This window comes from Ylistrum balloti, unplaced genomic scaffold (assembly GCF_031769215.1).
Source record: "Ylistrum balloti isolate Yb309-2 unplaced genomic scaffold, AGI_CSIRO_Ybal_v1 Utg370850, whole genome shotgun sequence".
Taxonomy (NCBI): domain Eukaryota; kingdom Metazoa; phylum Mollusca; class Bivalvia; order Pectinida; family Pectinidae; genus Ylistrum; species Ylistrum balloti.
In genome coordinates, this window is record NW_026782488.1 from 21,613 (window position 1) to 37,425 (window position 15,813).

Sequence of the window (15,813 nt, forward strand, 5' to 3'; positions counted from 1 at the left end):
AGATTTCCAATGGTATGTTTTATCAGGAGATAATCATTTTCCTGGTTGTGTTTTACAAGGAGAAAACATTAATCCATAGTTATAAATATATGACATACCAGTAATTATAAGCATTTTAAAAATAACTTCTGATCATATTCCATGTTTTTGTTGTCAGTAACGTTTCGGTGGTCCATTGAATACATGTTTATACATATATACCTTGTAGGAAACCATAAGAGCCTGTAAGGACCTGTAAGGGTCTGTAAGGGCCTGTAAAGGCCTGTAAGGGTCTGTAAGGGCATGTAAGTGCCTCTCTTACATGTATGTGCCTCTCTTACATGTATTTGGTGAAGGTGGACAGGACATTCGTCTATTGCTCTAAAGAGGGAGATTATGAATCGGTGTAAAATCAGCGGTCTAATTAATGCAGAATTTAACACTATTTTAGGAATTTCGGGACATCTACGAACTTTTCATGGTACGTACACTATATTTCACGCAACTCGTCAATAATGCTCTCTAGATAGAAAGATACTGTCCATCAACTTTGGCGACCGTCTCATTTGGGTGAAATGCTGGATCTTCCCGTAGATAAATAATCAAAAAATGAAATTTTGTGCAATATTTTTGTTCAAACAGACCAGTATACGCTATTCATTTTTAATCAATTGTGGTGACTGATGTGAAAGTGAAAGTAGACAATTCGTTCGGAAATTCTCGTGTATTTAGCCTTATTCCGAATGGCTGGTAGCAGAAAATGGCAGAGCTGAAGAAAATAGCTTGTGATCATATTGATCAGCTGACAACTGTTCTTGGTTCTTTAAGTCAGGATATTTGGGACCATCCCGAATTAGGCTATAAAGAATACCATGCACATGATGTTATTTCAAATTTTCTAGAGGAACGAGGATTTGAAGTAACAAGAAAATACATACTTGATACAAGTTTTTGTGCCAGGTTTGGGCATAACATACCAGACAACGAAAATCTTCCTCACCTGGCAGTTTTGTGTGAATATGATGCACTTCCAGGCATCGGTCACGCATGTGGACACAACTTGATAGCAGAAGTGGGCGTGGCAACTGGTCTAGCCATCAAACAGGCACTAGAATCAGCTGGCAAACCTCTAGGCAAGGTACCCTTGAGTAAATGTTGATTGTTACTGTCTTGTATAGATAACCCCTTGAGGGGAGCACCCTTCTCACGTCACCAGAGAATCGACTTCAGTCGATTTGACAATGCACAGCAATGGGAATAGTCATGGAGACGAGACACTATCATCATCATCGTCGTCATAATTATGCTGTATTGTAGTGCATGCCTATTGCTATGTTACAGAAATCGACCAAACCTGTCTATAAAGGCCACTCAAGGAACAGAATAATATACTTTGCATCGTTATTCTGTATTACATGGCATCCCGTCCTGGTGGCCTTTATAGACAGGAATTTGTTACACAGACTACCTTATACATGTACATATGTAGACTGAATTGTATCTATATATTAAGTTACTCTAGTATATAACTGATATTAGTACATACATTTATGTGTATAGCGGTAGAGTAAAACAATTAAATTGGCTTTTAATTTTGTGTAAGTGTTTCTAATACCTACAAATTTCAATATTGACATTCATAGATGTAACATTCTATGAATGTAACCCCTTAGGGGACTAATGAGCATGAAATATTACCACAAGTTGCATTGAAAAGATATGTTCATATCATTTATACATATTGATGGTGAAAAATTTAGACAATGAACAAAATGTGGGAAAAGTTACATATTTACATTGCTAAAAGATATTTCATATCTGTGAGGGTTACATTCAGAACACAAAGTATGGCAAGCCTTTAGAATAGCCCAACTACATCTGTGCATGTCATAGCATAATCAGAGCACTAGCAGATAGTATATAATGTCTTTACGGATTGTAATTATGTAGTGAAGAGCATTGTATTCATTGACCTTACATAGTTAATTCAAAAGTGAATGTACATATTATAAACAGATTACTGAATGAAATGCATCAACACAGGGTACAATGTATTTAAAATTAAGTACATGATTATGCATACAATATACATACATTGAACATGGTAAACTTTTTATTTGCTGGAATTATATTGAGAAGTGTGTTAAAATCAAAACTTGCAAAGTCTTATTCTTAAAAAAAGAAAATAGAAGCCAAAGAAAAGGATATAAAAAAAAACAGTTTTTTTTAAGGCCTTTCGATACAAAATAGGTTATCAGAGCAAACAAATGGTAAGTAATAAGCTATTAAGAGTGTGTAACACAAAAAAAATATCCAAAGAGAAAGAAGATAGATGAATGTAAAAATGATAGATGAACAGATGTAAATACATTTAAAGCTAAAGTATAATAATGGATAGAGATTTTTTTCTTGTGGTACAGACAAACAACATTTGGATACTCTAGAATTTGGTGTGGTATATGTAAGCCAGGGGAGATAAATCTTCCAGGTATAAACATCTACATGATGATTTTACCTGAGTTAAACATGGCAACAATGTTTTTATTAGCATTACATAGTATGCCTAAGCAATTAATAGGGTTCTTCACATTAAATCATATCTATTGACCCAGGAGTGAACATTAAAGTATGTTTTTTCCACTTTAACTAAATGCATTTGGAGGAAAGCCCAGCAAACTGGACTTCAGCAACTTTTCAGAGAGAACGACGACATCAATTGACCAGTTCACCTGGCTGCTGTGCTGCCTTTGGTACCACTGGAAAGAGTTGAGGATGTTTGGTTCAACGTGCTGGAGGAACTGGAAGATGTGGACTTACCCGTGGACACTCCGCCCTTTACAGACTATGTCGTTACACAGTGGATTGAGGGAGACCGCTGTATCTGGAACCAATTCACCACAGATGGACCTAGCACCACCAACCATCTAGAAGCCTGGCATGGAAAGGTGAAGAAGAAGGTACACCACTTACACCCCAACATATACACCATCATCAAAGTGTTCCAGGACATTCAAGCCACCATCGAAATCAACAGGATACAGCGTGATGCAGGAGGAGCAACAAGACCACGTGCGAAGAGATATCGAAGCATTGACAACAGACTGGCCAAACATAAGGAGCGATTCCAGACTCAGAGGATCAACATCATGGAGTATGCCAATGCAACATCACATCTTCTACACCTGGGATGAATTCCTCAGTTTTATAATGTGCAATGTGCTGGCCTGATAATAATGAGCAATGTGCTGGACTGTCAAACATCCTTTAGAATACTATGTTTTATTTTATTTGTATGTATGTAATGTGTAGTGACAAACGTTCTACTTTTTGTATGTTTAATTGTATTTATATGTATAAGAAATGATAAACTTTCTGCTTTGGTATTATGATAAAATAAATGAAACAAAATAAAATGTAATGAAATGTGCTTAGTGTAGACTACAGGTAGAATCTCAGGTAATAGCTCACACAGGTGGAAACACAGGTAAATGAACTTAGGTGAAATCTATAGTTAACCTGAAACTGAATGTAATTGGTTTTCTATCATCTTCCTGTTTAGTGGGCAAATCGGGAACACCCCGTCAAGGTAACTCAGGTGAAATTGTTAAATGTTAAAAATGGGATAGGTACTCAAAAGAATTGGACATGGATTGAGGTGATTTGTCTTCAAAAGGTGAAAAAATGTGGCATGTACAGAACATGTTTTTCTTTTGTAATCAAAGTAATTGTAAACTTGCAGGTGGTACAACTAGTTTTAATGGTGTCCATGTGGAGGAGTTCATACAATGTTCTGTGTATTCAGTGACAGATACTTAAATGTGCATTTGTTGCCAATGCTATTAACTAGAACTCTAGTGGAGGGTCTCCGGCTTATTGTATATACCTTGGGAAATAGACCTGTCTCTGGAAACCAGATATAGATCTTCCTTAAACTATCTTATTACACTGATACAAACCAGAGATATATATATTTGTAAAATATAGGCTATGGTAGAAGTGCATTAGTAACAATAGATCTGCCTGATTCTTGTGAGGTATGCACATTGTCAATGTGTACCATATTAAGCTCTGCCCACTTTTCACTTGATTAGCTTGAGGGAAGCACCTGAATGCAGTGCCACATGTTTTAGTTGTGCAGTTCCAAAACTAAAACAAAACTGAGTTAATTCAACTAGAGATTAACCATTTGCTTTTATATTTATAGAGAAATTAGCATTGATTAGCTTGATGTAAACACGCAAGTGCAGTGTGTGATTTAGTTGTGCAGATGTGTTTTAGTTCCCAGACTAAAACACAGTTGAGTCAATATAACTGGGAATTAATCAGTTACAATTATATAGAGTAATTAGTATAGATTAGCATGATGGAAATAAACAAGTGCAGTGTGTTAATCAGTTGTGCAGGGGTGATTTAGTTGTGCAGGTGTGTGATTTAATTGTGCAGGTGTGATGTAGTTGTGCAGGTGTGATTTAGTTGTGCAGGTGTGATGTAGTTGTGCAGTGTGTGATGTAGTTGTGCAGGTGCGATATAGTTGTGCAGGTGTGATTTAGTTGTGCAGGTGTGATGTAGTTGTGCAGTGTGTGATTTAGTTGGGTAGGTGCAATATAGTTGTGCAGGTGTGATGTAGTTGTGTGGGTGTGATGCAGTTATGCAGGTGTGATTTAGTTGTGCAGGTGTGATGTAGTTGTGCAGGTGCGATATAGTTGTGCAGGTGTGATTTAGTTGTGCAGGTGTGATGTAGTTGTGCAGTGTGTGATGTAGTTGTGCAGGTGGGATTTAGTTGGGTAGGTGCAATATAGTTGTGCAGGTGTGATGTAGTTGTGTGGGTGTGATTATAGTTGTGCAGGTGCGATATAGTTGTGCAGGTGTGATGTAGTTGTGCAGTGTGTGATGTAGTTGTGCAGGTGGGATTTAGTTGGGTAGGTGCAATATAGTTGTGCAGGTGTGATGTAGTTGTGTGGGTGTGATTTTGTTGTGTACGGGTGATATAGTTGTGCAAGTGTGATGTAGTTGTGCAGGTGGGATTTAGTTGGGTAGGTGCAATATAGTTGTGCAGGTGTGATGTAGTTGTGTGGGTGTGATTTTGTTGTGTACGTGTGATATAGTTGTGCAGTGTGTGATTTAGTTGTGCAGGTGTGATTAAGTTGTGCAGGTGTGATTTAGTTGTGCAGGTGTGATGTAGTTGTGCAGGTGTGATGTAGTTGTGCAGGTGCGATATAGTTGTGCAGGTGTGATGTAGTTGTGCAGGTGGGATTTAGTTGTGTAGGTGCAATATAGTTGTGCAGGTGTGATGTAGTTGTGTGGGTGTGATTTTGTTGTGTACGTGTGATATAGTTGTGCAAGTGTGATTTAGTTGTGCAGGTGTGATTTAGTTGTGCAGTGTGTGATTTAGTTGTGCAGGTGGGATTTAGTTGGGTAGGTGCAATATAGTTGTGCAGGTGTGATGTAGTTGTGTGGGTGTGATTATAGTTGTGCAGGTGCGATATAGTTGTGCAGGTGTGATGTAGTTGTGCAGTGTGTGATGTAGTTGTGCAGGTGCGATATAGTTGTGCAGGTGTGATGTAGTTGTGCAGTGTGTGATTTAGTTGTGCAGGTGTGATTTAGTTGGGTAAGTGCAATATAGTTGTGCAGGTGTGATTTAGTTGGGTAGGTGCAATATAGTTGTGCAGGTGCGATATAGTTGTGCAGGTGTGATGTAGTTGTGCAGTGTGTGATGTAGTTGTGCAGGTGGGATTTAGTTGGGTAGGTGCAATATAGTTGTGCAGGTGTGATGTAGTTGTGTGGGTGTGATTTTGTTGTGTACGGGTGATATAGTTGTGCAAGTGTGATGTAGTTGTGCAGGTGGGATTTAGTTGGGTAGGTGCAATATAGTTGTGCAGGTGTGATGTAGTTGTGTGGGTGTGATTTTGTTGTGTACGTGTGATATAGTTGTGCAGTGTGTGATTTAGTTGTGCAGGTGTGATTAAGTTGTGCAGGTGTGATTTAGTTGTGCAGGTGTGATGTAGTTGTGCAGGTGTGATGTAGTTGTGCAGGTGCGATATAGTTGTGCAGGTGTGATGTAGTTGTGCAGGTGGGATTTAGTTGTGTAGGTGCAATATAGTTGTGCAGGTGTGATGTAGTTGTGTGGGTGTGATTTTGTTGTGTACGTGTGATATAGTTGTGCAAGTGTGATTTAGTTGTGCAGGTGTGATTTAGTTGTGCAGTGTGTGATTTAGTTGTGCAGGTGGGATTTAGTTGGGTAGGTGCAATATAGTTGTGCAGGTGTGATGTAGTTGTGTGGGTGTGATTATAGTTGTGCAGGTGCGATATAGTTGTGCAGGTGTGATGTAGTTGTGCAGTGTGTGATGTAGTTGTGCAGGTGCGATATAGTTGTGCAGGTGTGATGTAGTTGTGCAGTGTGTGATTTAGTTGTGCAGGTGTGATTTAGTTGGGTAAGTGCAATATAGTTGTGCAGGTGTGATTTAGTTGGGTAGGTGCAATATAGTTGTGCAGGTGCGATATAGTTGTGCAGTGTGTGATTTAGTTGTGCAGGAGTGATTTAGTTGTGCAGTGTGTGATTTAGTTGTGCAGGCGTGTTTTAGTTCCCAGACTAAAACACAGTTGAGTCAATGTAACTGGGAATTAATCAGTTACAATTATATAGAGTAATTAGTATGGATTAGCATGATGGAAATACACAAGTGCAGGTGCGATTTAGTTGTGCAGGTGCATGATTTAATTGTGCAGGTGTGATGTAGTTGTGCAGGTGTGATTTAGTTGTGCAGGTGTGATTTAGTTGTGCAGGTGTGATGTAGTTGTGCAGGTGCGATATAGTTGTGCAGGTGCGATATAGTTGTGCAGGTGTGATGTAGTTGTGCAGTGTGTGATGTAGTTGTGTGGGTGTGATTTTGTTGTGTACGTGTGATATAGTTGTGCAAGTGTGATTTAGTTGTGCAGGGGGGATTTAGTTGTGCAGTGTGTGATTTAGTTGTACAGGTGCATGATTTAATTGTGCAGGTGTGATAGGTGTGATTTAGTTGTGCAGGTGTGATTTAGTTGTGCAGGTGTGATGTAGTTGTGCAGGTGCGATAGTTGTGCAGGTGCGGTATAGTTGTGCAGGTGTGATGTAGGTGTGCAGTGTGTAATGTAGTTGTGCAGGTGGGATTTAGTTGGGTAGGTGCAATATAGTTGTGCAGGTGTGATGTAGTTGTGTGGGTGTGATTTTGTTGTGTACGTGTGATATAGTTGTGCAAGTGTGATTTAGTTGTGCAGGGGGGGATTTAGTTGTGCAGTGTGTGATTTAGTTGTACAGGTGTGATTTAGTTGTGCAGGTGTGATTAAGTTGTGCAGGTGTGATGTAGTTGTGCAGTGTGTGATGTAGTTGTGCAGGTGCGATATAGTTGTGCAGGTGGGATGTAGTTGTGCAGTGTGTGATTTAGTTGTGCAGGTGTGATTTAGTTGGGTAAGTGCAATATAGTTGTGCAGGTGTGATTTAGTTGGGTAGGTGCAATATAGTTGTGCAGGTGTGATGTAGTTGTGCAGTGTGTGATTTAATTGTGCAGGAGTGATTTAGTTGTGCAGTGTGTGATTTAGTTGTGCAGGTGTGTTTTAGTTCCCAGACTAAAACACAGTTGAGTCAATGTAACTGGGAATTAATCAGTTACAATTATATAGAGTAATTAGTATGGATTAGCATGATGGAAATACACAAGTGCAGGTGCGATTTAGTTGTGCAGGTGCGTGATTTAATTGTGCAGGTGTGATGTAGTTGTGCAGGTGTGATGTAGTTGTGCAGTGTGTGATGTAATTGTGCAGGTGCGATATAGTTGTGCAGGTGTGATTTAGTTGTGCAGGTGTGATGTAGTTGTGCAGTGTGTGATTTAGTTGTGATTTAGTTGGGTAGGTGCAATATAGTTGTGCAGGTGTGATGTAGTTGTGTGGGTGTGATGTAGTTATGCAGGTGTGATTTATTTGTGCAGGTGTGATGTAGTTGTGCAGTGTGTGATGTAGTTGTGCAGGTGCGATATAGTTGTTCAGGTGTGATTTAGTTGTGCAGGTGTGATGTAGTTGTGCAGTGTGTGATTTAGTTGTGCAGGTGTGATTTAGTTGTGCAGTGTGTGATTTAGTTGTGCAGGTGTGATTTAGTTGTGCAGTGTGTGATTTAGTTGTGCAGGTGTGATTTAGTTGTGCAGGTGTGATTTAGTTGTGCAGTGTGTGATTTAGTTGTGCAGGTGTGATGTAGATGTGCAGGTGTGATGTAGATGTGCAGGTGTGATGTAGTTCTGCGGGTGGTTCCCAGACTATAACACAGTTTAGTTAATTCAGCTTGGGATTATGCAGCAGCTTTTATATAGAGAAATTAGCTGATCTGTTTGATGGAAACACTTGAGTGCAGTATGTGATTAGTTTGGCAGTTTTGTTTTAGTTCCCAAACAAAAACCCAGCAGAGTTAAGTCAATGTTACTAGGGATTAACCAGTTATTTTTATTTAGAGAAATTAGCTGATTAATTAGCTTGATGAAAACACCTAAGTGTAGTGTGTCATTTTTTGAGTGTATTCAGGAGTCGCCAGACTATTACACAGCTTAAAAAAGTCAATGAAGGATAAATCAGATACTTTTACATAGAGCAATTAGAAGTAAGTAGAAGTTTATAAATAATTGATAATCTATTTTATTGTTTGTACTTTACAATTGTGTATTGTTCCCAGTCGGCAGAGGAGAACTGTTGTACATCACATACAATTTACTGTATTGCCATAACTAACTCCAAACAGGAGGAAGGCTTGTCAAGAAATATATAATACTTTTATTTATAGCTGACAGTGCTTGGTACCCCAGCAGAGGAGGGTTTGTGTGGTAAAGCTGATTTGATTAAAAGTGGGGCATTTGAAGGAGTCGATGCTGCAATGATGGCCCATCCCTCCCAGTTTACTTTGTCGAAACCCAACTATGTTTCTATGACCCCGTAAGTTTTTAATATTGAGCAACTGAACTTCTTGTATTTTTTTCTTAATAAGAATTCAAATGTTTTGATATACCCAACATGAATAATTGAAAATGACTGACATTTTGTTCAGTAAAGCTTTTTGATTATTAGTCAATGTTGCACGGCTCTGCAAAAGATAACTTGATCGGATAAAAAGTATTAGAAATCAATAATGATTACCAGGTTTTGATACCATTTATCTTACCGGATAGTGTGACAATAACCTACAAGGGCAAGGCCGCTCATGCCTCCTCCTACCCCTGGGAGGGTCTCAACGCTCTAGACGCTGCTGTCCTCTGCTACAACAATATCTCATGTCTACGTCAACAGATGAAACCAACATGGCGCGTTCATGGTAACATGTCTGCTCTTGTTGCTTTCTATGTAACTTTGTGCTCTAAATGTATTGATTTGTTTATGTATTGAAATGATTCATCATAAAGTACATTGTACCAAGCAATATTGTTTTCACAGCATACATGGTAACTTCCTTGTACAAGGCTTATGAATAGTGATAGGAATATTAGAAAACATATAGAAAAACCAAAACTGAAACTGTAAGTTTGTGATAAAGGGTATAGTGTATGAATAAACAGGCAAAGTGGACCTTCAAATATATATGTTTGTTGTTGAAAAGGCATAATTCTCTACTGGCTGAGAAAAAAGACTGTTGTTCAAAATAATTAACATTTCCTAATTGGAATTCTATTTTGCTTAATTTAAATTCTGCCAAAAAATAGTTTTTTATTTTGTTCATTATTTTATTCATGGTAGGATTGTTGTTTAAAGAATGGATATGATACTAAACAGGACTGGAATTCAACCAATGATAATAATCGATTTACAATTAGATATTTTGATGTCCAACAGCAATATAATCTGTTAAGTAAACCTGAAAACATGAACAGTCTCTTGTACATTGTTTGTCTCCTGTGAAACTTCATGATTTACACTATCACATTATGTTGTTGATGTGTGGTTTACTTTTTGTCATGTCCCATTTCTGTCATACTCTTTATAGGGGTGATAAGTAAGGGAGGTCTCCAGCCAAATATCATTCCAGAGGAAACAGAGCTACAGTATTATCTCCGCACTCCAACAGAGCCAGAACTCAAGGTCCTCATGTCAAAGGTCAACAACTGTATCCAAGCTGCTGCCTTAGCAACAGGCTGTGATGTAAGCTTTCACTTGTGATGCTTTGTTTCTTTCTCTGTGTCCTTTACCTATGTTTTTGTTTTTCTTCGTTGTTAATGTTAGTTGTGCATGATAAATCTGAGTCCACACTTTGGTGCATCAATCAAAGAGTTTTCTATGCACATTGATTGGGGTTTTAGGTACATGACTTCACACTTCTATGAATTAGTAAATGCCCTGGGAACATTGATTAGCGTATTGGGTACACAACTCAACACTTCTTTTAATCAGTGAGTGTCTTGGGTACCTGACTCAGCATTTCTGTAAATAAGTGAATGTTTTTGGTACATGGTTAAACTCTTCTGTTAATCAGTTAGAGTTTTGTGTATTTTCTTAACCTTAAAATTCCATATCCCTTACATTGAGATGTAAATTTTGATTTCCATTAATTAGAACTATACATATGTGCATTTGTATAATACTTTTATAGCCTATTCTATTTATTTTACCATAAGCTCCTCTATGTATATTGATATTCAAATGAATTACCAAGTGATTCTCTTTCATTGTCCTGTAATAATTCCACCCCTTGACTATGAGTAAAAGTTTATGTAACCAGGTGTGACAAACAGGTGTGAACTAAGTTATGTCTTTAACATGGTTTGCTGTTTCAACTATAAAGTATCTATAAAAAAAATTGTGAAAGTTTTGAATTCATTATCATAACATGACAATTAAACTTCATATAGCAGTTCAATGGGTTGGTCCTCTGAGCTATCAAGAGAACAGGTATGGCTGATATTATATGTCTGCTTGAAATGGAAAAAAAGTTTGACTATTTCTTTTTGAAAATATCATAAAAGTCAAGAATATATTTATTTATATGTTCACATGGTGTACTGAATGCTGCAATAGGAATTTTGTTATCTTCACTTAGATTTGGTTTAAAACTTATCTAAATACTTGTCATTTTATCATTCCAGACAGAATATAAATATTCAGAAAAGCATTACTTTTCCTTGCTGTCCAATGCGACAATGGCTGCTACCTTTGAAGAGAATGCCAAGTCAGTTGGGGTAGAATTTGAACAGAAGCAAGAGCTTATCAGAAAGTTTGGGGGGTCAACAGACATGGGGAATGTATCACACATAGTGCCTAGTATCCACCCTAAGTTCTTCATAGGAACCACAGCTAGTAACCATTCAAAAGCCTTCACAAAAGCATCAGGTAGGTATAGCAATTTTCTAACAATATTTAATTTTGATATATTAACTGTAAACTAAACATATATTATATCATTCACGTATATGTATTGTTTGTTGATGACATCATAACTTCTATTAATAATATAAACCTCCTGACGGAGTAAGAGAGAACCAACATCCTGATTGTCTTCGGCCGTAAATCTGGGCCCATATTCATGAAACCATTCTCATACTCAAGCATAGATTTTGTGCTCAAAATTTTTTATAATTCACCTTAATCATATAAAATAATACAAATGTCAAATTTAAACCTTGAATACAGGTTTTGACTTGAAGTCCTTTCAGAATTGTTTTATAAATCTTCGGCAAAATCAGCCTTATTTATTAGTTTTTAACTTAAACAAGACATGAGGGTTGAGCACACAGTTCATGCTTGAGCATGAGAACGGTTTCATGAATATGGGCCCGGGTGTTGTAGGAATCAAAGATGGATACCCGACAGTAATAATAGAGCCCCATCAAGGAAGATAAATAAAACTGACAAAGAACATGGAGCATCAACATCTAGATTCTGTGGTGTTATTGTAGGTTGACATGTTTTGGCTGGCTAGGTTTGGTTCTGATGACGGCTAAACTACCTAACTGAAACATATTGTTAATAGTGTTATGTAACCAGTGATGATAAATAAACATTCCTTTTGAATACTGTTTACAGAATCCACATTGTTACAATTAGATACATTCACAGTTTATACATAGGCAGCATTCACTATGTCTTTCATATCTATGCATTATTTATCATTTAGTTATTTCATATCAATTATACTGTGTACTTACATTTACAGTCATGATAACAAACATTTCAAATTTCAAAATAGTACAAAATTTAGCTAATAAAATATTGCATTTTTTTAACTTCCAATTCTGTCATAGGTAGGTATGTCATACCATACTAAGCGATTAATCTCCCTATGTGTCCCAGAACAACTTTCTTCATTGTCCCCTAGAAATTGAGAAATTTAACATGCCATATATATAGAGGATTTCCTGTTAAGTGTTGGTGCTTTTGGTTGAAAATATTCTGACATTTTTACCTGTAGATAAATCACTACAAATCAGAATTTAATCAGATATTGCTGAATTATAAACACATCATACTTTAAACCCAACTTTGGTGAAACTAGGATGAAAAACAGAAGGAATGATACAGATTACTGTTTCAATATTGTTTGTAAAATAAGATTAAATTTTTCAGTTTAGATGTCTGGAAAGGTAGGCATATTCTTCAAGGGATGTTAGTTTTCTTTTTATGATAAATAATAGAAACTTGGGTGTTTAAATTATGGAAGCACAAAGTTGACCAAAACCAGTAAGGTAAAAAAGATACAATTTTTTCAGTTTCTGAAGTCTGTTAAAGAGAACACCAAAGATCAGTAAGTATGAATGTTATATATTTCGATTATATACATATCAACATTTTGTGATAGTTGTTATTAAAAACAAAAGAAATCTCAGTTTAATTATGTTTTTCTGTTGTTAGGTGATCCCATGGCCCAGCCATATACGCTAGCAATAGCCAAAGGACTGGCTATGACAGCTCTGGATATCTTCACAAAACCAGGTCTCTTGTCTGATATAAGGGCAGACTATCAGAAGGATGTTAGTGAACATGCATAAGTGCAAATTAATATTAGCTCAACATAGCAACAGTGATATTTCATACTTTAACAGATTTTCAGTCGGAATGATCAGTGACAAGTGTTTTCAAGATATAGATGTATATTATAAATTGCAGTATTTATTATCTCCCTACCCCAACCTCCACCCCCCCACCCTGTCCCCATTTAGTAAAGCAGGTATGCAGTGATCAGTTGATCTGTTTGTCTGTACTTGCATGCATTTGCTCGTTCAAACACTGGTGCAGAGCTTGTGTACAAGATATCTCTCCAACACCTCAACATGTATACAGTTCTATATGTATAGTTCATAATCACCCAATAACACCATTCAGCTCTACACCTGATTGGCCACTTTTAAAATAAACAGCTTGCAATTGTGTACAGAATAGCTCATGAACCCAATGGCAGATTTAGTATATATTCTTACCATAACCCTTGGCCATCCAGGTATACACTGATTAAATTTGGTAGTTATTAGTCAGGGTCAAAGATCAAATGTCACCCTTGACTACTTTTGAAACAAAAAGGTTGTGTATAGAACCCATGAACATATTTAGTTTATATACATATATCACACTTAACCAGCAAGTTTTACACCAGATTAGATTTTGGTGGTCATCGGTCAAGGTTAAAGGTCAAAGGTCACCCTTGACTACTTTTGAAACAAAAAAGTTGTGTACAGTATATCTTGTGAACCCATGATCAGATTTAGGTTATATTCACACCATAACACAAGTTCTACACCAGATCAGAATTTGATGGTCAAGGTTAAAGGTCAAAGGTCACCCTTGACCTCTTTTGTAATAAATAGCTCCATTACAATATATTTCATGAATTTATAGATAGATTCTGCTTCTGAGTATCATGTCATCCTATCAAATTTTGTACTTGTTCACAGTGAAGCTCACACCATCAAATTGTATATCAGAGTATATTTTGGTGCTCATTGTGCTAAATATGAGGGATGTGAGATGGTGACACTAATTCAACAGTATTACCACATGTAATCTCATAGAATTATATAAGATTGATATGGAATGAGTTTGATATTGCGCATGTCCTTTTTTACTTCTTATAGAAAATGTTGAAATAATTATCAGAATTACACATATGTGACTTGTTTTGTGTTGACTATCAAGAGTTTTATCCAAATTTAATGTGTGTAGATTGTAACCAGTAATATGTTGAAATGATTTTAATGTCTTACACTAGTATCATATTACACAACCGTCAATTAGATTTGTAAGAAAAGGCCTTTAACTAGCAGGACTTCATATTTAGAAAAACACGATTATAGTAGCAGAGCCAATGAATGATTCTTCAAAGAAATAAAAAAAAAAATAAAGATCGGAACTCTTTAAATTATTTTTTTTCTTTAGTTTGAGAGAGTTTAAATCATACGACTCTTAATTGGTGTTTCTGATTTCATTGTTGAAGGTACATGATCCGTCGTCAATGGAGGTTCTGACATTTAAATGCTTGTTTTTGGTTGATATTGTACGTTTATATATTCAGTCTTTTTTCTCACATGCAGACCCAATTTTAGGTACATCTCAAATTACCTCCGGCAAATTGTTATCAACATTGACAGAAATGTTTCTTGTACTACTGTGGTTTTTCAAATATTGTCATAGTTCAATGAGAAATTTTAGTTTTTGCTAACTTTTAATTGATGTCAAGGCATGTTAATATCTTAATGAGTTCTGATGATAAAACATAAATATGTATTCCCTTCATTTTACTGTTGTCATGACTCAGGGTATGACTGAAAGATTGGATTTTATGTTGGTATCAACATACTCTGATTCACCTGTTATTTCTTTTTCTTTTTTGTTGAAATGAATATACGGACTTGCAATAAATTGAGATGTATAGTTTTTATTAATTATATTTTTACTATAAAAATTAGATAAAATGATATGGAAATCGGAGAGATCAGTTTAAGGAAATGCTAGACTCCAAAATAATCGGGTATTTGTGAAACTCATAACAGAGCTGATTGATTGGGCCAAACATATCGGTTTCCCGTCTTAAAAAGTTAGGGTCGGTAAGTAGGGTTTTTTCTCTTGTAATATTTGTATGTTTTTGACACTGAAGTACCACATATTGATAAGGGAATGTTTTTACACCCATGTGACGGGTATGTGTAAGTATTGTGTGTATCACGTGATGTTTCTCATGCTAAATATCAAAATATGTGATGCTATTTGATCGATTGTCTTCCTGTACTGGCAAGGTCCAGGGTTCAGTGAAATCCTATCGAACAGTACCACGTGTAGGCGGGGTTAACTTGCGCTTATAAAGGTCTTGACAGATGGCAGGACAGGCAAGGCTATTCCTATAAATCCTGCCAACGTGTTAAAAAACAAAGATAAATATAATTTAGGTCAAGATATGTAAAATCAATCCAGAGTTATCAAATTCAGAACAGGTGCATACTTGTATGGGAAACCTAATCTCGCGTTTGCTTTTTGTGAAAAATCTATTATAGCATGGCGATCGCGTTCTTCACAAATACGTAGGTGTTCAGAGAGTGTTTGACGGTATAAATGTATATTTCGAGTGTCTAAAGTGAATTTTCCTTAGGTATAATCTTGAAACAGGAAGCAGATAGAAATTACAAAAAAAATTACAGCTGTTCAGCTCTTCGGTTTTATTTACCCGAAGAGCCACTAGAAATGTAGAATAAATAAAACCCGCCAAGCCTCGAACTCTGGGGAGGTGAGAACGCTGGTTTATGACAGCTTTTAAATTTGTATTGCTGTATTGTCAAACACTATGGATTTTTTATACATTTATTATATATTTGTCTGGACCTGACAATTAGTTTCTGACTATCATGAACGAAT

At 36.6% G+C, this 15,813-nt stretch overlaps 1 protein-coding gene across 2 annotated transcripts; it reads left to right on the forward strand.

The window, feature by feature from the left end:
• The first annotated feature begins 739 nt into the window (after positions 1-739).
• LOC132559058 (xaa-Arg dipeptidase-like) lies at positions 740-14,838 on the forward strand. 2 transcript variants are annotated; one of them, XM_060223665.1, is made up of 7 exons: positions 740-1,117; positions 8,777-8,925; positions 9,159-9,301; positions 9,968-10,122; positions 11,064-11,307; positions 12,684-12,718; positions 12,826-12,906. In XM_060223665.1, the coding sequence occupies exons 1-6, from the start codon at positions 740-742 to the stop codon at positions 12,698-12,700; spliced, it is 1,086 nt and encodes a 361-aa protein (XP_060079648.1). In that variant the 3' UTR covers positions 12,701-12,718; positions 12,826-12,906. The 2 variants fall into 2 exon arrangements, with proteins under 2 accessions (XP_060079648.1, XP_060079647.1); XM_060223664.1 differs by lacking the exon at positions 12,684-12,718 and having other exon boundaries at positions 12,826-14,838.
• The last annotated feature ends 975 nt before the right edge of the window (positions 14,839-15,813 follow it).

Coding starts and splice junctions, on each gene's coding strand:
- LOC132559058 (XM_060223664.1), top strand. CDS start 740: ATGGCAGAGCTGAAGAAAATAGCTTGTGATCATATTGATCAGCTGACA. Junction 9,302..9,967: donor ACCAACATGGCGCGTTCATG/GTAACATGTCTG, acceptor TACTCTTTATAG/GGGTGATAAGTAAGGGAGGT. Junction 10,123..11,063: donor CCTTAGCAACAGGCTGTGAT/GTAAGCTTTCAC, acceptor TTATCATTCCAG/ACAGAATATAAATATTCAGA.